Source organism: Centroberyx affinis, unplaced genomic scaffold (assembly GCF_046629955.1).
Source record: "Centroberyx affinis isolate AG114_WGS23_722 - 3 ecotype Tasmania unplaced genomic scaffold, CSIRO-AGI_Caff_v1 ptg007894l_1, whole genome shotgun sequence".
Classification (NCBI taxonomy): Eukaryota; Metazoa; Chordata; class Actinopteri; order Beryciformes; family Berycidae; genus Centroberyx; species Centroberyx affinis.
Window position 1 is genome coordinate 241,880 of NW_027283962.1, and position 26,950 is coordinate 268,829.

Here is a 26,950-nt window from a genome sequence, read left to right on the forward strand (position 1 = left end):
AGTCGTTCGCTGGCATAATCAGTGGTTTGAAATAACCAAAACCACAACCCTCTCACTCATGCACCAGGACTTTTACATCTGCTGGCTGCTGCTGACGTTGTGCTGTCACTGCCTTAAAAAAAGCATAAGCCTTAGAACTATAGTGTATGGATTAACCATGTTTTTCCATTAAATACCTTGGTTACAACTTTATATTTTACATTCACATTTTATATTTTAAGTATTAAGCTAAATTATCTAGAAAGACTCAGACTGAGTGAAGTTCAGTGTCTTCCTCAAGGACACTTTGAAAAGACAGGACAGTTGCAGGGATCAAGCCTAAGACCTTTCGGTCATGGCACAGTCACTCTAACCACTAGGCCACCTGTTACCCCAGACTGAGCCAGCAAACCAGTTTTATGTATATGTGGCACATTCACTCAGTTTGCCCACAAAGCATTAGCTCATCAGATGTTAGGCTAAAGGAGCTCATAGTTGTTTGGTCTTACCTTGGTGTGGAGTTTAGACAGCTGCTTGTCATCCAGGTAAGTCTGAGTGTAGACACGTCTCTTATAGCGGAACTGAAACACAACAAGAACAGAGGCAAGCTAAGCAGTTTGGTTTTTACCTTTTCATTTTGTTTATCTCTTGACTGCTTAGTAAAAGGACTAAAGAATGGATACTGGTGTTAATTATCCAAGTCATGCCAAAGGAATTTGTCATGCAGTGCAATCGGCCCAACAGCTCATCAGATCAAAGTATGTCAATTTATTTTTAGTTTAATATTGCCTTGTCCTGACGTGTGTGTGTGTGTGTGTGTGTGTGTGTGTGTGTGTGTGTGTGTGAGTGAGAGAGAGAGAGAGAGAGAGACAGACAGTCAGACAGAAACAGAGAGATTTTGACTCGTATTTAATAACCATGGAATGACATCAGCGAAGCAAACGTCTCCCTATATGCGGCTGTCATCTCTTTCCAGTGTCTTGCCTGTCATCTTTTCCACATATTCAAGCAACGTTGCAAGTTGAGTGTGGAATACAATTTGCAAAACAACAAAAAAAAGGTTAACAATTTCAACTGAATAAATAAGCAGAAGCAACATAGCATACAGGTTTGACAAATTAAAAAAACAAGTGGCTCCACTAATGAGAAAGAAAAAGAGGCAGAGAGGCTCAAGAGATTTTTTTTTCTTTTCACTGAATAGATTTTTGAAATATTACTGGAAATATTAATTTTAAAACTAAAATAGTTAATAAAAGTGATTTAAAGAACCAAGGTGGTTGATATCTGACAGACTAAACCCAACCAAATAATTATAGACCTACACAACAGTTCTGGATTTCAAACATCAGAGATTCCTTTAGCACTATTAAGATCATTTCAAATATATCTGGCAAAACTTTGCCCTAAAAACTCTACATTGACAGCATTTACATTCAAATCAAATTTAGCGATTAACCAAATCCCGGTGAGGGAAAAGTCCAGTCAAACTGTTGCCCATATGACTTAGATATGTGAACAAACATGTGAAAAAGAGCTATTGCTTGCCCCAGCCAGTACTGTTTTGTTCCCCAAAGCTCCTCTACCTTGGAGTTCAGCTGTTTGTTGTCTTTGTCTCTAAGCTGTCAGCAGTAAATGGTTACAGTACATCATTAACATCACTCCAATCGTCCACAATGCTCCTTGATAGATCTGTGTTTTGCAGGGGAAGAAAATGAATGATTTTCTATTCATTATCTATATGAGTATTTTCTCCCCTGTTCCATTTTCAGGATATTTGGATCGTGGTTACACCTGGGTGTAAGTTTTGTTAAATCCTCACACCAGCCTGAATGGATTTGGGCTTATACGAGAAAGGGAAGGATGAGGGGGAAAAAAATGACGCATACACACATTTAAATACAGCCGCAATGTGGTCTCACTACACCAGAGTTTTATGATCAGATGATTTTGATCAAGTTTAGCCTGAATTCTTTGATTGAAAAGTGTCCTAATCAGTTGCATCTGTTTTTGTTTAAATATTGTAAATATTTTTACACAACAAAAGCACTTGGCATCTGTGTTCTGTGTAGATGCAGTTATGTCCAATTAGGTCATAGTTTCATAGTCTTTAACAGTTTTCAAATGCCAATATTGCCCTGCAAAAAAACAGTATGGCCCCAATGACAAGTCAAACTTTGGGGACACCAAAGGAATCTTCAAACCTGTTTCTGCACTTTTATAATGATGGTTACACTCCAGGAAAAATCAAATAACTCTCGTTCCCATTAATGCTTCCACTCCTGAAAAAATTTTGTTCTGTTACGGTTTCTGTTTTCTGCGCTACGGCTCCTTGAACCGATTTCTTTCCTCGGTCTCTTACCATTTCCCAACCTGTCAAAAGTCAAAGCATTTATTAGGTCTGTTGCAAGCTGCTGGTTTGATGGACAGGTTTCACTGAACACTAGTAGACTGTAATAGCTTTAAAAAGCTGTAACCTTCACACCTTCACTGCACAGGTTTTGCGTATTTTAAGTCTGTGTGTGTGTGTGGGTGTCTGCAACCATGTGTGGTGTTCGCCAACAGGGTAAATCCATGACAGAGCGGAGGGTTTTGAGCTGCTAATCCAAACGTGTCAATCATCTCTACAAACCCGGGGCCTGAGGGAGTAACCGGTCGCCAATCGATGATACATACAGTACTGCCACAGAGCAGCAATACACACGCACACTCACACATGTACACACAAACAGAAGCCCACACCCACTCAACTACTGTAGAACATAAGCTTTCAAAAGCACATAAACCCAAAGGTAAAGATATAACCAATAAAATGAGTATGGTTCAGCCTGAACATGAAATGTGACAAAAATGTAAAGAAAATAATGAAAATGTCAGTTCTATATTCAGGACAAACATCCATCACCATATGCTAAATTCGCCCCCAACACACACACAAAACATCCTTCCTTGTCCATCCAGGTGCAACGTTAGACTCACCATAGAGGTGACAGCAGTATTTGCTGAGTCTTCTGGATGCAGAGAGGGGCCCGCAGCCACAGACCACTGAGACGACACACACAGCCTCACCAACAACCTGGACCCTGCACTCCTGCACTCATCTGCCATCTCAGAATATCAGCCTTAAACACCATTCCCAGGACAGAAAACACAATCCATCACTGTACTCTGACGTATTCAGACCAGTGTGAGATAAACAGATCCAAGATCAGGGAATGACAGTCTTGTCTGAGGCTATACTAACGACTGAGATGTTCCGCTCTCTCAATTTTAGCATATTGGAGGTCTGGATCATGCAGTGGTTGTGATGCTTTCAGGTCCAGCCCTGTTCTCCATGTTAGTACAGAGGGATGGACAGAGGAGCTAATACATGACCTAATACTAGCAGGCCTAGTGAGAGAAACCAATCAGCCTGGAGTACCATGGCCCGCGGGTAGGACCGATTCATATGTGTAGCTCACGCACACACGCACATTTCTGCACACACACACATGCACATACACACACATGGCTACTGTGCGGCATACCACTCAGGTCATTGACCTCCAAGAGTTCCGGTATAGTTTGTAGAGCTAAATTGATCTGATGCTTCCTAACACACAGCTCTGTGCTCCACTAAGTCTCTATTGGATCATTTGTTAGACTGGTTAACTCGGATTTTACTTAACAAATGTAGCACAGTGGCTAATGACTTATTTCCTGATTCATTTGCTGCAAACTGACTGCAGGCTTCCAGCTGGTAGACTTGGCTTTCTGTCTCTACTATCATATCGCATCTTTGGCTTTAATGGCCAAGTCGGCAGTTTCAAGTCGGCATGGATAATCGGAGGATTCGATGTAGGCAGGTTCCATTGCGGTGTGAGTGTTATTGTGTTGTGTTTTAATTGCTTTTTGGGTTCAATTGTTGGAGCTTGCTTTGGCCCTTGAGTGTATTGGCGAGCAGCCCTGCTGGCAAAGTGGAGGAATGTAAAGGTCTACACAATACATCATCATGATGGCAAAAACAAGTTAAATAAGGCCCAGGTTGAAAATAATCTGAATTATCCTTTTAGAAGCACAGCTCTGATCTGATCTGATCTGAGGCCAGTGAAATCATGGGAAGACCCTCCAGCCTGAAGGGTTTCCATCTGCTTTTGTCATTTCCTGTCCCTGGTAAGAGCCCAACTCATAATTGGCACAGTAAATCAAATCTGAAAAATAATAATAACCATAATAATAACCAGAGTGAGAGAAAAAAAGACAGAGAGACAGAGAGAGTGAGTAGAATGAAGAGAAGAGAGCCAGATGGGCCTGCCATGATCCAGCAATACGCTTTACACATCTCATCATTCTTGATATAGCCTAAACTGTAACACCAAACAAAAATATGGGAAAGGCTTTTTATTAAACAGATTTTTTACATTTTCCAAAGCAAGCTGTAACCATAGGTAACAATTTAGTTTAATAATGATATTAGTATCTCCCCATGCATCAGGGTTTGACATTAAACTGAGGCTCAAGGGGGATACAGTAAATCTTTATTAAGCTCTGCATCTGTCTCATCATAAAACGAGTGAAAAAAAAGACCGCCAGTCAGAATAACACCTGACATATTTACACCTCTGCCTGTAAAGCAGCACATCTGTATATGCCTGTGTTTCTCTCTGATCACAAACCATGATGGACAAGCGCTACAATTATCTCTGAGAGATGACAGCCGCTGCAGACAACACACTGTCGTTGAGCATGTTATCATTGCTGCTGGGTTTGAGTGACACATCGTGGCAGAAAGAAAATACACTGCACGCAGAAGCATGCACACACCCACACACACAGACACACATGTAGACAGCGTAAAAAAGATTAAAGTAGCTACTCTTCAATAACAGTGGCTTAATGGATGATTGACAGGTCACAACAAGCTCCATGTGTTTAGTCCCTTTGTGGAAAATGACCTAAGACAGCACCATGGTGGCACATGCAGGCCCATTTCACATGGTTAAGTAGATGATGCCGGGGGACTGCATACCCAACCTTGTCGTTGTACCCTAATTTGAAATGATAAAGGAACATCACTCCTACTTTCCTTCAACTGAATATATCAACATTTCTGCTCAATATCTCTCCCTCTCTCTCTCTCTCCCCCTCCCCATCTCCCTCTCCCTCTCCCTCTCTCCCTCCCTTTCACCCTTTGCCCATTTTGCCTGTGATCAGCAATATCTGCAAAGTGCAAGTGGAAGCAAAGCAAAACTATCTGAATGCTTGCATCATAGTCCTGTTAGTAAGAACCTTCTTACTAGCCTGCAGAAAACATTTACATCGTTCTTTATAGTTGTGTATGTATGGTGTCTACTCTCTCTCCTCTTTCTCTCTTGAACATCTCATACATACACATGATCCTATAGTGGACCTACCTCCAGGTAAGGTACCGGAGCGATGGAGGGGAAGGGGTATTCCCTCAGCTGTCTTTCTTCATCAAGGAACTTGCCAGCCTTGCCGTTGTAAGCCGGCTGGAAGAGGCCATAGTTGAGTACATCCTTCAGGCTCTGGTTCAGAGTACACAGGATCCGCTGTTTGGACAGCCAGATAGGAGCGTCCACATTGAATTTCATGCATTTCTGCAGAGAGAAGAGTAGAGCAGGGAAGGTTAAGCATCTGTCATTTTTCTAAATATCACTCATTACACTTCAGTCAAGCAAAAATAAGAGATTGAGGAGTGATATTTTACCGATTCGCATAAACATAGCATTGGGATGCTGAGCAGCGTACTAGAATATTAAACAGTATCTTATTCATTGTTTATCAGCGCGGCATTTATTGAACTTGCAATGTCACGGTTGCGGGAGAAGATAATACTGGCTAAGCCTTATAATTTTCGAAACAATTCACACAGGTATCATAGCATTTCAGCATTAACGGACAATTTCCTCCACTAATGTTCACAGAAGGTCATCCTAAAAGCCCTTGGCCAAGGCAGTTACAGTACTCAAAAACCAAAACCAGATCATCAGCAAAAGCTCTTCCATAAACACTCTCCCGAGTCATATCGTGCAGCAACGTGTACATCTTTAAATTTGAATAAGGCTACATCTGAGTGTGCATTATTCATGCTCTGAATATTAAATGATATCGAGGTTAAGTGGTCAGAGCCAGAGCAGGGCATCAGCTGGGCAATATGTGACTCCTACAGCTATAGCTCACAGTAGCTCTGTCTGCTGTCTCCAGTCACACATGAAACAGTTCATAGGTAGGGTTGCCCAAGGGTTTGGAGACTCCCTCAGTAGACAAATGTGAAAAATAAAAGCCACTCTGTTGACTTTTGTGCTCTAATAAGCAACAGTATACGTAATACATAGACTGAAACCCCTCGTGAGGATATCAATTCAGCAGTGTTCTCTCTCCCATATCAAATAAGATAAAGGTGTATTAAATGTTAACTGGACTTCACACACTGGGTAATTCTGCTATTGTGCTGCTTTTAAGGTATCAAATAAATTACTGCACTAGCTGCTTTCTAGTCTGTCCAGAGATCTAATGCTCTGTGGCTGAAGTGGGTGGGCAGAGCACTTCCACCTAGTTACCACATTGTGGAGCCTGAGCTACAGAAAGCAGAGAGAGAAAGACTGAGAGAGAGAGAGAGCAGAGGGAGAGAGGAAAAGAGAGAAAGTGACTGTGTGACGGAGAGAGAGAGAGAGAGAGAGAGAGAGAGAGAGAGAGAGAGAGAGAGAGAGAGAGAGAGAGAGAGAGAGAGAGCAAAACCCACAAGTAATAAATCAATCACTGCTGCCTGCAGTATCGATTCAGAACCTCAACTCTATCCTGTTCAGCACCACTATGCTACTGACACTCAGACACAACTGTTGAGAAATCACATCTTCTCTGCAACACAGAACAAGCAGCAATCACACACAGAGACACAGATGCAGATGCACACAGACTGTTTTGACTGAAGCATCAGTACATCCATTTCACAATCCCGCCGTCACTAAGAATTATCCCCCTCCAGCCTGCAAACAGCCTATGCTGTTTACTGTACACCCTATACACTCCAATTCTCCATCAATCTGCTGGGAGTCCTGTGTCTGGGTTGGTCTGCTTCCACAGAGATAGGAAGTTGTTTTTCCCCAAATGTAACAAAACTGACATCAAATACAGCTTTGAAAAGCTGCCTCTTCACTTTGAGATGAGTTCAGTCCATGTCATTAAAGTGAGAGACGATGGAGAGTTGGAGGGAGAGAAAACTGAGGATTAAAGGGGCCACTCGGGATAGTCTTCTGGAAATGGGGAGATCTCGTCATCTACAAACACACAGAAACAAATGAACACACAGCCACATACACACAGACGTTAACGTCATAGAGATATAATGCTTTAATTCCCATCAAATATCATTATTAAACCTAATGGGATGTACTTTTGATTACCCTGCATAGCCCAACATATTTACCCATAATTCAATCTTGACGATAATTGGCTTTTCTATTTATCTGTCCTTACTCTGTTACTTGAAGTGGAACAAATCCTGATCAACCACAGCACAACAGAGGGATATCATAGCATGACAAGCAGATAACAGTGTGTGCTTGTGTACACCTTGTTAGGTTTTTTGAGTGTTGTGTGCTTGTGAAGAATGCATGGAGCATCTTTGAGATAAATGTTTAAGGGCACCAAATATAACTCAAACTCTGGTTCGTGTCTGTCCATTCTTTACTGGAACTCACTGCTGATTTTAATAACCGTCAACCTCTTGCTAGAAATCAACCCTTAAACATTTCACCTCAAAAAGATAAAACCATACCCATAAGACAAGCTGAACCCATACCGAAACGTCCTTGTATGTTATTAGCTTCATGGATGACTTAAAAAAATATTAACTGGAAAAGACAGTCCAAACTACCAAAGTCACTTTCAAGAGTGATTAAGTAATTAGGGAAGTGAAGACTGATACATAAATACAATAAAATTAATAGGGAGCACAGCCGCTCTGGACTGTAAGCTGTGATAGATAAAACAGCTCCTTGCGGTGAACATCATCTCCCTCTGAACACTGGCTTTGAACAAATCCATAATACCTCCAGCAACTGTCAGAGCCTGGACACGGTCACATCACTCAGCGTGAAAGCCGTTCTCTAGTGGGGGCAGCACACAGACTATTGAGGAATCAGAACAACACAAGTTTTACAAAAAATGCTTTCTTTTGTCTGTGTTGAAATACTATAAGTATCTAGAAATCCCACAAAAATATGTTGTTGAATATTCTGCAATGATAAAAAGTACCGTTGATTGAATTAAAGAGAAGAAGCCTTGAGGTGAAGCGCATGTTTCTCTCAAATGTATTCATTGTGGCTCTAAGTATGTAATAAGTAATAAAAAATGAAAGAACAGGTTTGAGGCCTATCAGTGTGTGGTGAAATACCTTGATCGATAATTACTCCTGCTGTAACCAGCAGCAGAGAAAAACGTATCACACGTGCACAGGACATCTACAACCTATGATGACAAGTATATGGATACAGGGAGATATACACTCAGTATCCCCTTTATTAGGTACACCTATAATTTGTATTGGGTAGTACCTCCTTTTGCTGCCAGAGTAGTCTGGATTTTCAAGGCACTGGGTCAAACAAAGTACTTGAAACATAGGGATCTTTGTCAATGTTGATTCAAAAGCGTCACACAGTTGCTGCAGATTTTTAAGAGACACCATCACGCTGCTAACATCCCATTTCACCCCATTCATCCTGTGATCCGGCACAGTCTTCTGCTGCTGTGGCCCATCCGCTTCAAGGTTCAACAAATTGTGCGTGCTGAGATGCCCTTCTGCACACATCTGTTGTACTGAGCTGCTATTTGCATACTTGTTAGCTTGTTAGCCTGTTAGCTTGAATGAGTTTTGCCATTCTCCTCTGATCTCTCTCATTAGCAAGTCAGTTTCACCCGCGTGAGTGCCACTTTTTTGTTTTTCACATCATACTTGGTAACTTCTAGACACCGTAGTGCATGAAAATACCAGCAGGACGTCCATTTCTGAAATACTACAACACACATCTGGCACCAATGCTCATACTATATATACTAAATATGTTCAGTCAAACAGTAAGTGAACGTCTCGACCCTGTCTGCATGCTTTAAGCAATAGTTCACCATAAAATGAAAATTTGGGTAACACTTTAGATTAGGGAACACATATTAACTATGAATACATTTCTTATTAACATGTATATTAGCTAGTAGTGTATTGGTTCATTATTAGTCATTACAAACCACTTATTAGCACCTTATTCTGTACACTATCGTATATCTCATTAACTATGGGCTTTCCCTCAATAGCTTCCTAATTAGTGCTTATAGTAGTCAGTAAGGACATTTCCCTGGTTTCTCATGTTTGAAAAATGGATAAAAACATTTCCTGTGCAATTTTGGGAAGGAAACCAATGTATTTTGTTAGTGTATTGTAAACCATTAGAAATGTTCAAATGATTCATATGAATTAAAGTTTGTCAGGAAGCCTAATTAAGGGAGATAAGTATTCTTGTGATGCTAGCACCTTATAAGCTTCATACTGAGCAATGCAAGAGCCCAATTCATGTGCAACAACTTCCTTACTGACTATAAGCACTAATTAGGAGGCTATTGAGGGAAAGCCCATAGTTAATGCGCTATACCTGTAGAATACGATAGTGCAGAATAAGGTGCTAATGGTTTGTAATGACTAATAATGAACCAATACAATACTAATATGCATGTTAGGTGGCTTTCACACCAGCATCATTTGGTCCAGACTTTAGGACCTTTTTGCTAAGTTCGGATCATTCTGACAGATGTGAACACGCCATCTTGCAAAAGGTTTGCCAAAAATCGGCGGCCTCGGTCCTCTTCCATTCACCATCATTTTGGTGTGAAAGCAACTTTGATAAAGTCCGAACCAAACAGAGGAAATGACAACATGTGTAATGATTTGCTCTTTCACAGCGGGTTGTTTGGGTTGTTTTTAGCCAGATTACAGAGAGTTTCCGACTCTAGCTTGACAGGAGAGCACAATGGCAGTGTGTAGCATTATAATGTGAATGGCCTCTGGGTGTCATTCTAGTTTGATTTTTTTTGTACTCCCATCAAGATATCTGTCCAATAGGTCCGCTTGATATTATAGTCGGTGTGAAACGAACCGGACCAATACAATGTAACAACCTAGTGAAATCTGGTTCGGACTTTAAGCAGACTTTAAGCAGACTTTGCGGTGTGAAAGCGCCCTTAATAAGCAATTTATTAATAGTTAATGTGTGTTCCCTAATTTAAAGTGTTACCTAAATTGGGTCATTATCTATTCACCTTCATGTCAGTGGAGATAATCAGGTGAATATTGGACTTTTAGACCCAAAATGTAATTATTTGGCCTCAGAACACTTGGATTATGCTGTTGTGAAGTAATTTTATGGTCATTTGTTTTGGAGAAGGCTGCTACGGAGCAGCGCTAGCAAACTCGCTGTGTATTACATTGAAATACCGACTTACACTTTTGGGTGAACTATTCCTTTAATACTGTTTTCCTTTTGGGTATAAGTCCAACAATCACAACAGATAAAAAGCTTTTTTGGGCACATCTCTATCTACTGAAACATATAGGAAGAGGTTAATTAGGCGCAGGTGCGCCCTGTTGATCGGATCACTTCTGACTCTCACTGGGTTCCAACCAACACTTAAATGCCGCCCTGCTTGCCACAGTCTCACATGGATATGAGACTCAGACTCAAGCCGTTTGTGTAAATGGGAACATGTAGCTACTAAAGTGCATATTATGACTGTGTCCATATGCCAAAGATACTGACAAGCCAAAAGAAGCACAAAAAATCATTGATTATTCTGAATGCACGAGTGAACCAAAATTGCCTTCTTTGTATGTAATTGCACTTCACCATTTCAGCAGTTCTCACATGCAAAATGAATGGAAAGTTCCTATGTGTGACTCGTCTATCTATCGACACAGTTTTGTGCTCTCCTCTCAGAAAACTCTTTCCCTCTTTCTCATCAGCCACTACATTTGTTTGCTCAATTCAATGAAATAACCTTGATTTTAGTTCTCAAGGTGGCAGCACACAATGTGTGTGTGTGTGTGTGTGTGTGTGTGCATGTGTGTGTGTGTGTGTGTGTGTGTGTGTGTGTGTGTGTGTGCGTGTGTGTGTGTGTGTGTGAGAGAGAGAGTTTGCTAGTCTGCCAGTCTATGTGTGTGCATGTGGTTGTGTATATGTGTGTGTATGTCTGTGTCTCACTGTTTGTCTTGAGTTTGCGTGACTCCACAAAAGACAAAACCCAATCTAAAGTCAGAATGAGACCCTGGCACCTCTTGCACACTAATGACCTCCATGACCGTGACGCACACTATCCACCTCCCAGTGCACCACCTCTCCCCTTCCCTCCTGCACCTCGCCCATCCCTCTGCGTAGTACAGACCTTTCTCTTTCTCCGCTTTACTTTCACATTGTTTTGAAGCCTCAGTGGTGCAAACCTTCGGCTATCAGCATAACCCTAATTACCGTTTCATAAACTTGCTGCTAAGGTACTTGATACTAAAGCCAATGACAGTAATTACCATATGTGTGACCATCTCAATGACAATTTAAATCATTACACACATTGCTTGACAGTTATACTTGATTGTAACACTTAAGCCAGGTTTTTAGACCCCATTTAGACCTAGTAATGCAATCTGTATCTGGATATCTTATCTGGATAAGGAAAAACACAAGTTAATACAAGGTGTAAACACGCACAGCGCACACTGCAATCGGAGTGTGATCAGATCTTGTGAACGGATCTCAGCCGTTCACAAGATCAGCAAGGTGTAAATACAATCTTAATGAAATCTTGCTACTTGTAAACACTAACTTGCTAGCTAGTGTGTAAGAACAGCAAGGTAGATAGGAATGGCTTCAATCCAAAATGCTATACATCCATTTTGAGATTCATCAGTCACTATTTCAAAAACACAGATGATCTTATCATCAAAACCACTAATATTTTGTAAGCAAATATCTGGCGACTCCTGACTTCAACAGCGACCCATAATACGCTTTACTTTCATATCAGCAATCATTTTGGAAGATCATACATCAATATTTTCAAATGGTGGATATCTCATTTTGGAATGAAACTCTTGAGATGCTTCCCTCAATATTTGAAGAGGATGAAATTGTCACTCTAGGCACAGAAATGTTGCCAATGCTTTCGTGACACTGAATATCTCTGGATAACATAAAATAACTCGAAACAGAATGGAACAATATACAATTCTACAAAGCTTAGACTGTCAGCATTTTCAGAGCTCACTGGGCCATATCCAGCAGACATTATTAGTCTGAGAGGATAGGGCCCCTCCTCTTGACTTCTTGGTCTTCTTCTAAACCACTATTGTCTTGCAGTGCCCAGCTGGACTAAATTTTACAGGGAACAGGTCCACATTCAAAGATTTGAGAAAATGTTTGACATGTGGCAACATAAAAGATGGGGCAATTAGGGCGGTGAAATGAATAGTGGAGATTTTCTTGACAGACTAGGCGGGGGTTAATCTAAGGCAATCTCATGAAATCAAGTCTGGAACGGCAATAAAAATGTCCTCCTTCATTACACACCAACAGTTAGTCCCATTCATGCATTGTGATTGGCTGAGAGACCTAATCACTAAAGTATCAATCAGCCTGCATTGGTAGCCAGGTCAGGATTTCTGTTGGTATTTCTACAGTGTCACCCTCTCAACAAATTCAGAGCCACTCTTTGCTCTCTGGCCAGTGCAGCAGTGTATTGGAACGTTTATAACTGCAGCCACTGGTGCCAGGCTAACCGGCACTTGCTAGAAAGCACACTGCCACAGTGAAGATAACTCTTCCTCAGACCACAACTCCCGTTTTATTTACATGATAGTCAGAGGGCTAATTACATCAATATGTAACTGGAAATAATTTATTGACGTTTCTGCATCATCCCTTGGTCATATCGGCTATCTTAACCATTCGTGAATCCCTCTCACATTGTGTGCTCTGTTCCAGTGCAATCCAGTGAACTGGACTAGAGTGCTTTGTTGCTATGAATGTTGCATATATTCTACCTGCTCATCCATGCGCCATTGTTTCAGCCAAATCACATCATTACTAAAAAGGATTCTGGATAAAAATGCTAATCCATACCCTCCACATCCTGATGGACACTTCAGCAACCTCTCCAAGAACAGTGTTTATATCCAGCAAGTGGCCTTTCTGGTCTCTCAAACTTTGGTGAATGGGTAAAAAGATACTCAACGTTGACAACAGAGGAAAATAAAGGCAATTCAAATCCACTTTCCCAGGGTGGAAATTATCACAGGAGTGGATAACCAAATATTGTGCCGACTTCAGACTTGAGACATTGTTAATGGTCGGTATTCTAGTCTCTTGCCATGTCATTGTGTAACAGTGGGAAAAAATCTTGTGGATGCTCCAACAATAAGCCTTTTGTATGAGGAAAGAAGGAGTTCCAAGGCACTCTTTGACAAAAATTTAAAAACCCTTTAATTTCATGGCTAGTTCAAAAGAACATATTAAAAACTCCACTGCGTTTCTGCCATGCTACGGCCTTCATCAGCGAGTATCACACCAGACTGTACGAAGAGCAATCACTTTTTAATCTTTTTGTTTTCAAATATTTTTCCAATAACGTTTTCATACTTAAATTAACAGAAATTACTTACTAATAACAGAAGAAGCAATGAAAATTGCTTTCACATATACAGACCTTTTGTTGTGGTGTTTTATTAAATTAAGCCAAAACGAAAATCTCTACCTCTATAACCAAGAGCAACAAATAGTGAGGAGAGAGGAATTGTGGAAGGAATAAATGGAACGTACATTGATGGAATGTAAAGGGGATCAGGTAGCAAGTGTATCACCATCAATAATAATTCAACTGATATAAGGATATGAAAACAGTAGATTAGATTAGTGTATCTACGCAACAGCAACAAATGAGGTCTGAAGGTTACAAAGGCTTGCCTGTGACTGGAAGGTTGCCAGTTTAAATCCATGAACAGACTGGTAAAATCTGGATGGGTGGCGTAAATGATCAATATATTCCCTTCTCCCATAGAAACTACAACTTATGTGCCCTTATGCAAGGCATCTAACCATCAAACTGCATCTGTGAATCTGTGATCGTGGAGCAAGACGTGGCTGAAAACAAGAAACTGTGCTCAGCCGGCCTAGCCCAGGTAAATAAAGGCTCTGCCTAATGAAAGGTTTGAATCTCTATCTCCCCGGTCTCTGCTATTTCTCTCCTCTCTGCTCTCCATTCCCTCTCATCTCCCCTTCTCGACAGTCTTGCCTTTGAACTGCAATGCAGAGCCAGCCTAACTGGATACATTCAGAGAGAGAGGGAGAAAGAGAGAGAGTGCAGCAGAGAGAAAGACAGACAAATGGAAGGACTGATTGAGAGTGTGAGAGAGAAAGGGAGAGGGTAGGGCATGTGAAAGAATGCTTTAAAGACCCCAATAGCAGGATATTGTTCAGCTATTGAGTATGCACAAGTGTGTGTGTGTGTGTGTGTGTGTGTGTGTGTGTGTGTGTGTGTGTGTGTGTGTGTGTGCGTGTGCCTGAGTGTATGTGTCTGTGTTTGTGTATGCGCGTGTGTGCATGCATACATTCCCGTGCATGTGTTTGTGTGACACTGGGTAAATCCCCACTGAAATGACCAGTGTGCGGTCATCCTTTCTAGCGTGGCGTGTTCAACCATGTGTAACTACATTCTCCTGCTCTAAAGCCCCGATCTTGACCCTGTGTTATATAGAGCATAGCAATACTACAACAAACCCCTGGAGAGAAGGGGAAACTGACACAACAGGAGTATCAGCCAATTGGTGAGATATTTTATGTATACCTGATTGTGAGAATCAGGTCCTATTCCTGAATGCGTTAACTTCCAGTGTTGCTGTTTTTTTTCACTTTTACATTTACACACATGATGGGGACAGGATCAATAGAATGGACCATATGCACATTTAGTGGTTTGCTACCATTAAACTTACTTTTTACATTTCTAGTTTACATTTGTATCCAGATCAGCTTACAATGAGGGCAACAGTAGAATAAGCTTCAACTCCTCGTAAAAAGTACACCAACCTTACAAGCAACCAAAAGTAAGGAGTGCAAGCATTAGAGCCACAGTGCCCCGATCATGGAAGAGAGCAGTGCTAGGAAAAGAAATAAGAAAAATAAGAGCTAAGGAGAGGAGGAAGGGATTTTTTCTACTTCTAGATAAGAGCATATTACAGAGAGTAGAGGAGGAAAATACAGCAGAGTGGATATGATTCAGTGGGGAGCGGGTGTTGTGAGGCACTCCACTCCATTGCATAGGCAAGGCTGGCCATGCAACCCGAGGGGGCTGCCCTGCCGTGAAAATTTTTTGTGAGGAATGCTGAAGCACATTCTCCTGTTAAAGTGTAAGTTGTGTTCCGGTTTGTCAGTGCTCACATGGGCGGCCACTATGGCCTTGTGCGTTCATCAATATCCCTCCGTGTCAAACTCATTCACACACTGACTGAGATCACAGACACCCTGGGGTAATACATCACTCTCCTCTGTCCCCCTCTCCCTTTCACACTCTTTCATCAAAGAACAGGCCTTGATCGTTTGTCTGTTTAAATGAGGGGCATAAGTGAAGGATGATTGGATGAGAGAGCAGGGGGTTGAGCAAGGAGATGAGAGGAGAGCAGAGACCCAGCTGCAGGTTCTGGAGCATGGTGGGACATTGAATAGGGGAAGAGTGAAGGAGGACAGGAGGAGGATTCTGTTTCTTGTTTTCTGTTTTCAATGGCTCACTATATTGGAGGACCAATGGCTAGACATAGATCATCGGGGTACTTGGAGGGTGCAGCTAACTCCGTGCGATGCTATTAGTCTTCCTTTATGCCTGTTAGAATTACAAAGTTATTGATGCTTACAATTTTACAGTTTGTTTTACAGTTTGATAGCAGAGCACCAAACTAATAAACTATGTGGTTTGAATGGCAATCTGCTGTATAACCAGGGGATAATTGTGTGCCCACCTTTGCATGTGTGCAAATTAAAGATATGTGAGGAACTATATTCATGCAAGTTACAGTGGTAAAAAAAAAAAAGAAAAAAATGAATAGGTCTTGGCCAGTTGCACTAACTGATTAGGCAGTCTTGCCCCAAGCTCTGCATGACACCACACTAATGAACTAAATTATATTATTCTATACTCTGTATTTGTACTCCCACACAAATGAGACAAAATGCATTAATAAACTCATGCACAGAGAGAGCATTTTAATCTGACAATGGGTTAAGGCTAGGGCTCAAAGTGGTTTGGCTTGAGTGTAAAATGGAAAGCATAAGAAAGTGTGAAAACAAGCTCAAGCAAGTGCAAACAGACTGATTGAGTGGAAATGCATACACGCATGCACGCACACACGTTACGTCACCGCACATCTGAATTCAAGACACAGCCCAAAAAATCTCTCATTAATTAAGATGCTTTTTTGTTTGTGTGCGTTTGTTCGTGTGTATGCACGCATGCGTGATGCATGGAGCAGGACATGACTACAGTATCTCTGTCTCTAAAAGGCGCAGATGGCATCCAGTCGGATCTGTGACAATAGGAGGAGACTGGGCATTGTTGATGCCTTTTAGCAAGAGGTGATGCATTGACAGAGAAGAGAATGGAGAGTGAAGCATGGTGCTGAAGTGAAGTGAGAGAAGAAGAGGGGAGTGCTGAGATGATGGAGTGTAATGACTCTCACACAGCCCGGTCTCCATCTCCCAAGACCTCTGGCTGTCGCTGCCCAAATGACATATGCACTAATTAAGAGCGCTGAGCTTCCTACTGGATGTGGTGAAAACTGAGAGTCCTATCCAATGCCCCCAAGGGATAAAAATGATTACTACTACTACTAACATGTGTTTGTTCCTGCTTCCCTGAAGTGGATCATACAGTGGATCAGATGAACAGGCTAGTTCTGCTGCTCCATAACTATAACAAATATGGTATGTGTGCTCATTGTACTTGCAATCAGCTATGGACTAGCTGGGGTTAATTTGACGGACAGTAAATGAGTAAATGACGGCCTCTGTCTTCCTCTCTTCCTCTGTCTCCCTGGTTTCCTTTCTGTTTGGCGGGGGTCCAGGGCGATAACAGGTGCATATGCTTCTCTGTCTCAATCAGAGGTTCCTGCAGGAGTAGACTCAGCTACAGGGATATAAACTAATACCGTTTCGTCTTTCAGCCCTCCATATTTTATGGCACAGTTAAAGCAGGCATTTATAATAGATGAGCAGCAAGAGGCAGCACGTGTTAGTGCCTGACGTGTGAGTGACTCTCTCTCTGTCTCTTTCTCTCTCTCAAATTCTCTGACTCAATTCAGTTTACTTCAGTATGCTTTACTGGTATGGATGTTAGATGAACAATGTTCTCAAAGCATCCAAATACATCTCCCCCACCCTAGTCTCTTTCTCTGTGTTTTGTCTATTTCTTTCTTTCTCTTTTTAGATTAGATCAACCAACCCTACAGCCTTAATATGGTGCATCAGGTGTGCCACAGCTGGACTTTAAATGAGCCCTGCAGTTCAAAGCAACATTAGTAGCTATTGCACTTATTTAGACCAATCTGGGTTTAGCAAAGACTCTTGCTCTACATGCTTGCCTACTCTGGATCTAAGGAAACCCTAACTTCTGCTTAGAAGAAGGTACAGTATAACTTCAGAGAAGGCATCAATCAGTTAGAGAAAGCTCCAAGACCTTTAAAGCAGGGAGAGCTCATCCTGCACTCTTGTCAGAAGAGTGCTGGAGCGTAGCAGAAGACAAACACCATGTGATATTGAACATGACATCAGTGGCATTAGGCTGCACGCTACATTCAGTGAAACACGGGGGCCCTGACATGTAATTTCACACCATTTGAAAGAGGCTCAGATCTATCACCTATTGTCTATCAGAAAGATGCGTGACTATTGCACACACATAAAGCCAGGAAGAAACACAAAGTATTCAAATATCCTTCTGCTTCATTAACTGGAGGGTTTCACAACATTTGAGTGCTGTCAGCAAATCCTTTTATGAACAACAACAAATGAATCTTAACAAAGTCCTGATACATTTCTGGAATACGACTGACTGACATTCACCTGAAGTTTGTTCAAGCAAGTGTAGTGGTGTGCGGTGTATCGGTATACACCGGTAGAAATCTGTGTGCCAATAGAGATTTAGCAATACCGTTTCTACCGCAGTTGAGTTTCTACCGTGGGCTGCTTTACATGCGCTACGCCCTGCATCTGTTGACGGAGGAGAGTGAAGCATCTGACCTCAACCACAGCTGTGTCCAGTGTGTCCAGAGTTTGACAAAAACCTTATATCAACTCGACAACTGAAGGTATAATATTGAACTTGGGATGTTACTGTCAGCAAAGTGACATTAGCCCAGCTGCTAGTGGAGTCTACATTCAACAAGTCATGCCATCATATATTCTATCAAAAAGAGGAAAATATTTTTTCTCCCATGCACTGAATGTCAAGCTGACTGTGTAACTGTCATTCGGCAATGCACAGACCAAGCCAGTAGTATTTCACTCAATCCAAAAAGCTTCCCGTTGTGAAAACTAAAGTGAAACTTAAAATTATACAATTTGCTCCAAACTAGTATGTGTTTGTAACAGTATTTATAAACAGCAACTTGACATTTAACACTCACATAGAAAGTTCCAAATAAAAAAAGACTCAATCATTTAAGTGTGATAGAATACGATTCATTTGCCAAATATTTAATTAACTGGACTGTTCTAGCTCTGTTCTGCTCTGTTCTGAAATATACTTTCAGCCAAAAATAGGCATTTTCAGAGAGTTATCTTATTCATAAACCATTTTTCAAATTTAATTACCAGAAAAATAACTATACCATGATGTATACCGTTATGGTCCAAAACGAAAAAAAAATATTGTGATATCAAATTTTGGCTATATCGCCCACCACTAAGCAAGTGTATTATCTTTTCTTAGACCATACATAGATGATGTGCAAGTTGAAGTGGTGAAAACTGGGGGATTAGTTTGTTGGGCAGTGTATCTTCAACCTTGAAGATACACTGATGATTTTTTTCAAGTGTGGAAAGCAGGAAAACAATCACTGTCTCACTAACTAAGTCATTTATATGAAGTGACAAATTAGAGTGGGGAATGGGAATCAGTCACACAGTTTGAGGCGGTGTAATTAAAAGTTAAAACTGAGGGGGAAGTTTGTTAGGTGCTCACTGGAGTGTAGAGAGCAGACACACTCACTCAAGTGAGGTGTGCCGATCGCTTACACAACACCTCACCCACTGTTTACCCTCGTTAGCTGTATGCTAAAGAGATGAGGTATGGATCACTGCCAAATCTTTTCAAGCTCATTTAAAGAAAATGCTGAAAAGGCAGTCGTTACTTTCTCTTTGAAACCTATCAGTTTTGTTCTTGGGCAGAAGCATTGCCGTTTCTAGGAAGCCCATATGTCACAGATATCGCTCCTTCTCTTGTTTGCTATTTCTTCCTGTCAGCTTTAGTTGAGTCAAATTCTAGATGCATTTGTTGTGTATTATGTGACAATGACTAAATGCATAGCTTTTCCCTTGCAAACAGTAGCTATAAATGTAATCTTGGATTAATAGCAAAGAACAACGGATGCAACATTAAAACCATCAGATCAATTTCAAACAAAATGCCACAGTATAATCATTTCTCTTACATGGCTGAAATATATTCATACTCTTCTGTTGCGAACAAAAACAAATCTTTTTCTCATTCATCTGTAGCTGCATGTGGCCAGTGAACCATGTACAACAGCATTACTGGTGAAGACATTATGAGGGCACATCTGGCCATGGACAAACTCTAATATAAACACAGCACATCTCCATTTATGTCTATGACAATCTTTATCATCACACATTTGTGGCAGAGTGAGACAGTCTGACCACCTTTGGTAATCACAAGCTACAGCTGAGCTCACTCTTTACAACTAATTCAGAATCTGTTTGATATGGGGCATTATCAATTAAACACCACGAACAAGCCCCTGTCTTTAATCTTAAGCCTTCAGTGACTATAGGAAAGAAACTCTGGGTCTATACACAGTGGATTTTCTAGTCCATCTCCAAATCCCACAGCATACAATGAGCACACCACCCTAGGGTCTACATCTGAACTATTACCATCCTACACCCCAGAGACAAGGAGGGAAAAACAGCACTGATTCAATTAACTCGGATTAATGGGCTACAATCAAGATTCAGACACCTTGAAAGGCACGCGTGCACGCACACCAAACACGCCCTGTTCACACACAAAATGCTGAGGCTGGACTTTGCCTAATTATGGACAACGGTGCGTGATTCATGCTGTCCATTTGATATGAATAGTTGAGTTTAATTTGTGTTGAAGTGGCATGCTGTCAAGGAAAGGAGAGCTGAGGGCTTAAGTGTGTGTGTGTGTGTGTGTGTGTGTGTGTATGTGTGTGTGTGGAATATAGGTTAAGTACTATAGTGGAGCAGTATGATATGAATCTCACTGATAAAAAGCATTTAACTCTTAACTCTTATCTTGCCATACAGGCTAGCGCACAAAGAAAACAATAATGATTTAGATACACAGCGAAAACGGTTATAATTTCCACAGATAGGATGGCCACACCTCGTCTATTAAAAGGCTTTTAAACCACAATAGACAGAATGTTGAAATCCCTTAAAGGACATTTCACCCTGGATACTTTTATATATTATAAATTTGAGATGTTCAATGCATTCCATGAGTTGTAAAGTGTAGAGTGTTGTAATTTACTTTAATGTTGTACCCACCCTCAAACTGCTTCGGTAAGTGATTTTCCAGGACGTGTTATCTTTAAAGATTATATTTTGAGCATCAAGGCTTTATTAGATAGTTAATAGTGAAGAGAGACAGGAAAGGTCAAGAGAGAGAGAGAGAGAGAGAGAGAGAGACAGCGAGAGAAAGAGAGAGAGAGAGAGAGAGGGATGACATGTGACAAAGGTCCCAGTGCAGATTCGAACCCCAAGTGTTTCAGGGTGGATTTTTCCTTTAACGGAGTGTCTCCTTTACAGTACAAGACAAGTAACCCATGCATTTCCTTGCACAGCTTAGCTAACTGGCTAGCATTGCAGAAAGTCTCTCTTAATATCTGTTAATGTTACTAAGTTATACATTTTTACCATTTCATAACCTACTGACACCAGAGACAACCACAACACAAGAAAAAATCCAGAACTGATTTTTAGTTTTGGTTCACTAAAAATAAAATAAATCTGTGGTTTGGATCAGTCCCACTTAGCTGCAAATTTTCACATGTTTCTGTCTGAAGGTAATGAGTTGAAATAGTTTAGCATGAGTGCATTTGATGAGTCATGGTATCACAATGGCTAAGCCTGGGGGAAATTGTACAGTACGAGATGAGCCACCAGACAGACCTAGTCACAGGGTTCAATTTACAGTATTTTCTTTAAGCCAACAGCAAATGCCTTCAATAAAACAATGTCCTGTTGTTGTTATCGTGGTAAAGATTCCAGGGCACAGAGAGATACAATCTATCATTTTCTCTGGCTTCAATGGGAAAGAGAGTGAGAGAGAGAGAGAGAGAGAGAATGTGAGAGAGAGGTAGTGTGTGAGAGAGAACAGAGAGAAATAGAGGAAGAGTGTATGAAAGTGAGAGAGAGAGAGAGAGAGAGAGAGAGAGAGAGAGAGAGAGAGAGAGAGAGAGAGAGAGAGAGAGAGAGAGAGAGAGGATTATAGATATGTATCAGGAAGCTCTAACAGAAACAAATGGAGCAGCCTTAAATGCTGAGAGTCAGTGGAACCTTATCTCTCATCTGCAGAGAACCCTGGACCTGCATCCGTAAAGAGCTGGCATGCTGTAACCGCTGGTCAGTGGCCACTGGCAGCCACTTCACATTCAGCATTTGCCCTCATTCAGTCTCCTGGCTGGTGCTGCAAACCCTGCACTCACCGGCACCACGTGACCACGAAAGTTTCTTGAACTCTCTTATCTGATCCACTGTTGGAGCACAGTCCATGTCAAGTGGTGAAACAGGTCTATTTCAGCTTAGGAGTGTTACCACCATGGGGTTTTGACATGGGTATCGACACACAAAACCTCAACTACAGATGGAGTTATAACACACACACACACACAAACATAAACAGGTGACACATGCACACTACAAAGATTCCTCAGCAGCTCTCTTTCTCTTTCTTGCTCTCTCTCTCTCTCACACACACACACACACACACACACACACACACACACACACACACACAAGCCTTGCCCTGCATTTTAAACTAACACCTTATCTCTCTGCATCCTCTAGTGTAGGACCAAGGCAACACGACACAGAGGACTACCCTGCATCTTAAAAACCTCACCAGACAGGTGCAGCAAAACACTGTCTGCAGTCACTTAACAGACTATAAAGTTGCGTAGTTATACAGAAGGACAGGTTCTGCATCACAGGACACATATTTATCCTGCCTGCCTTTCAGCTTTTTTTTTACTCCAGCCTCTGTTTCCTTGAATTTGCATATCATCAGACATTATTCAGGGTGTGCCAATGAGTGGTGCACCCTAGCTGGTCGCCAGGGAAACTTGCTACATTTTTGACTGCTGTCTTGCAGACAGGAGATTTAAACTTGAAGGTTCCTTCCATGACCTTTTGTCTGCGGCCGCATGCTTACTCACTACATATGATAATTTGTTTAATAATGGTATACTTGTTCTATTATTCCATTTGGTTAATAATGCCTATTTCCATTTTAAAAGGTAAATTCACTATTTGTTGGAAATGTTATACTCTAATCTGAATTTCCATTCTCCAAGGTAAACATATTATTCCAATGTCAAACATTATAGCCTAGTCTTAACTAAGACCATTAGTTCTCCACTGTGTGAATAGATTATCTTACTCTCAAAACAGTATGCTGAATGAACAGGATGACAGCTACTGTACGCAAAAAAGGAATACAGTCTTATTTATTCTTCTCATTATTATTATTATTATTATTACCATAAATTAATAGAATATGAGTATTTTGCTGGTCTCTTGTGGGTTTCCCAATCAGACATCCTCAAAGTACCTGAGGCTGAGCTCCTCTTGATCAACGTGATGCTCAGACAGATTTTCAAAGCATCTTTCCAGGCTGAAGCAGTGGTAATTCAAATGGAAGTAGCAAAATCAGGGACAGCTTTGTAGTGTCCAGCCATCTCAGAGAAACACTGAATGTGCCTCGAGCACACCTGCATCAGGTGGAGGAAGCAAGGCGAAACCTTTTATGCCAGGTAGCTCAAAATTTGCACATTGAGGGAGTACTATCTGCAGTGGAAAACCAAGTGGTACTACCAAAAGCGAGTAGAGTCGACTCTACCATGCGGTGGAAAAGCGGCATAAAAGAGCAGCTGAACAAAACATTTAATTAATGCGTTGACTTAGCCACTACAGTGAGAAAATCACAGGGCTACTTCCTGGTATGTGGATGTACAGCACACCAGCCTCAAGTCGGTTGATGCTTGTTTGATTTCAACCGTACCGCCTGGTGTAAGAGCACACATTGTATTTCGCTTACACAGAGATCTTTGGTCTGTGCATGGCCTAAACAATGCCTACCTTAATTCACCAAACAGTGTGCACTGCAAAAGATATTACACACAAATGAACAAGCAAGCAAACTAACAAACGCACAAACGAACACAGAGCCAAACTCTTATAGAGGTGCTCCTCCATGCACCTAATCCCTGTGACTGCAAAATATTCAAACAGCTGCTGCTTAATGGGCAGTAGCATGTACACAAAGGGAACTGCAGAGCCTAGATAACAATCATAGATGGTGCAGATTTACTGAACTAACTTTGCTGGCAGGTCTTGAAGGACTACCAGGACATTCTATCTGCAAATAAATTGATGACTGGTGTCCGTTGAGAATATCAGGTTTCAGTCGGGACCCGGCCCGCTGCCATGAAGCAGAAAAGGCTCAGATGGTTTTACCTGTCCACTGTTTACCAGATGACCCAGAGTCATCTGGTAAAGCTCTGCAATGACAAGATCGGTCTTGTAGGCTCCGGGGGAGCCACGATTGCTTGACTGTGTTTCTTGTGGTACGGCTGAATTGTTTTCTTAAGTGTAACCGCTGGAGGCAAGTCTGAACTCATGGCATCAATGATGCGGGAGATGCCACCTGCCAAAATCCACTATGTGCTTTCCAGGGACTCTAAGCTTCTTTTCTTCATCTCCCTGACAAGCTGTCTTCCACAGATGTCAAGCTCATCGCTGTTGTGGATGTACTGCCTAGTCACCTTGGTGATCGGTCCATCAGTGAGGGTGACACAGTCTGTGCACCCCTTGCTGTAATCAATGCATTTACAGTAGGATTTGTTCTTAATAGTTCTTTCTTTACTTTAAATGAATAAATTGTGCACCAGAAGAAGTAATCCATGTCAGAATCAATGAAAAAGTGCCCCATTGTTGCAGTGAGTTTGCTTGTAGGCAAAAAATATTAAGGTGAGTCAAAGCTAAGACAAAATCTAATAAAGATGAGTTATTGACTGGCTATTACCATGTGTCCCTTCATATCCATGGCATGCTTACACCTTTTCACACCAACATGGAGAGCTACGCTTGGCGTGAGCCAATAAGATGAAGCGGCAGGAAAAAAGCTTTTCACACTTTCTACATTCCAGTGTTATCATAATGGCCATCATCATTATCAAGTCCCACATTGTCATCATCATCATCATCATCACAATCCCTCACAGTATAACTTTAAATAATAAATTCCATGACATGAATTGAAATGCCAATAACATTGTCATACTATAATCTGAATTTTCTTTGGAAAAAAATGTTCTAGTTTTGTGTTCTAAAAAGTACACTGGCCTGAAGAAATAATAATGTTTTGTTTTTTTTTCTATTTCAATTACAGTATGTAAAGTATCATTTGATGATATATTTCACCATTCCTATATAAACATCGAACAAAAAGTTCGGAAATTTGTGTTTGGTAGATTATTTCTCTGTTGTAACAATGCTTCTTGGCAATACATTTTATACCGTTGGAAAGCCTGTTTATTTCCCTTTTAAATGGTGCCTCATTTGTAAGGAACATGCATTTGTGGGATGAGCAGCACAGCTGAGTATGTGGGTTGCGCTCATGTAAAATTTGCCAAATCTTCTCTGCCAATGCCAAACAGCTTATTCTGCTGTTGCTATTGACTCTTGTTTGGTGTTGTTTGGTGGATTGGATGATTGAAGTCTATGAGTAACAAGGAAGAAACAAGACATATTGGCAATTTTACAATTTATTCATTTAACAAACAGTCAGGAGCCTCAGTAGCGTGTGGAAGAACCATACACAGCCACAACAGCCTGGCACCTCCTCCTCATGCTGGTCACCAGCCTGGTCACACACTGCTGTGGGATGGCATTCCACTCCTCAACCAGGATTTGTCGCAAGTCAGCCAACGTGGTTGTGTCGGTCACTCTAGCACGAACAGCACGCCCAAGCTGATCCCATAAGTGTTCAATTGGGTTGAGGTCAGGACTGTTGGCAGGCCATTCCATTCTCTCCACTCCCAAATTCTGGAGGTAGTCTCTGATAAAGCCCGCTCTGTGGGGGCGAGCGTTGTCATCTTGGAGGATGGAGTTCGGTCCCAGACTGTGGAGATATGGGATCGCCACCGGTTGCAGAATCTCATCTCGATATCTCTCTGCATTGAGATTGCCTCCAATGATGACAAGCCTCGTTTTTCTAGTGATGGAGATGCCGCCCCACACCATCACACTGCCTCCACCAAAAGGTGTTACTCTGTAACGGTGCAGCAATCAGCATAGCGTTCTCCCCGTCTTCTCCACACTTTGACCCTACGATCCAACTTCCGTAGGCAGAATCTGGACTCATCGCTGAACATAACGTTCCTCCACATGTTCAGGTTCCAGTGCAGGTGTTGCCGACACCAGCACAAACGGGCCTGACGGTGAAGGGCAGTCATGGCAGGCCTCCTGGCAGCCCCATGAGCCCGGAGATTGGCTGCATGCAGTCTGTTCCGGATTGTCTGGGCCGAGAGCCGTGTGCCATATCGTCCTGCAAACCTTGACTGCAAATCTGTAGAAGACAGCCTACGGTTCCTAAGTGCTGAAAGGGTGAGGAACCGGTCTTCTTGGGGTGTCGTCTTCTTGGGACGCCCACTTCACGGTCTGTCTCTGATATCCCCCGTTTCATGGAGCTTGGCCTTCAGTTTGGAGATGGTACTATGGCTCACTCCAAATAATGCCGCAACTTGCTTATGTGGAACACCGGCTTGAAGTTGCCCTATCGCACAGGCCTTATCGAGATCAGACAAACGTGGCATGCCGATTCTTGGAGCAGACACCAATTGACCACTGTAGCAGGGCCCATGCTCACAGGTGCTGCCAATCAGGTGCCAATCAGGTACCTGATTGTCAGCACCTGGGGGTACCGGAAGCTCAAAACAAGAGTCAATAGCAACAGCAGAATAAGCTGTTTGGCATTGGCAGAGAAGATTTGGCAAATTTTACATGAGTGCAACCCACATACTCAGCTGTGCTGCTCATCCCACAAATGCATGTTCCTTACAAATGGGGCACCATTTAAAAGGGAAATAAACAGGCTTTCCAACGGTACAAAATGTATTGCCAAGAAGCATTGTTACAACAGAGAAATAATCTACCAAACACAAATTTCCGAACTTTTTGTTCGATGTTTATATTTTTATTTGTACAGTGCATACTTTTTCCTTATTTTAGCATAATGGGTCAGATTAATATGATTTACTACATCTAAGATAGAAACAACATTAATGTACTGCTTTCCTGCTGCATTTCCCCCTTTTCTCTATAGTCTTCATCATCTTCATCACTCATTTGTTGTGGAGGCATATGAATACTTATGTGAGTGAAATCAATGTTTCATTGTT

The 26,950-nt window shown here is 41.6% G+C and overlaps 1 protein-coding gene across 1 annotated transcript in view; it reads right to left on the minus strand.

Moving 5' to 3' along the window:
• Positions 1 to 26,950, minus strand: part of shank3a (SH3 and multiple ankyrin repeat domains 3a) — a 154,933-nt gene that overhangs the window by 117,091 nt on the left and 10,892 nt on the right. Inside the window, 2 exon segments of the mRNA XM_071514034.1 lie at positions 489 to 560; positions 5,370 to 5,573. Of these exon segments, the coding sequence (XP_071370135.1) occupies positions 489 to 560; positions 5,370 to 5,573 (276 nt within the window).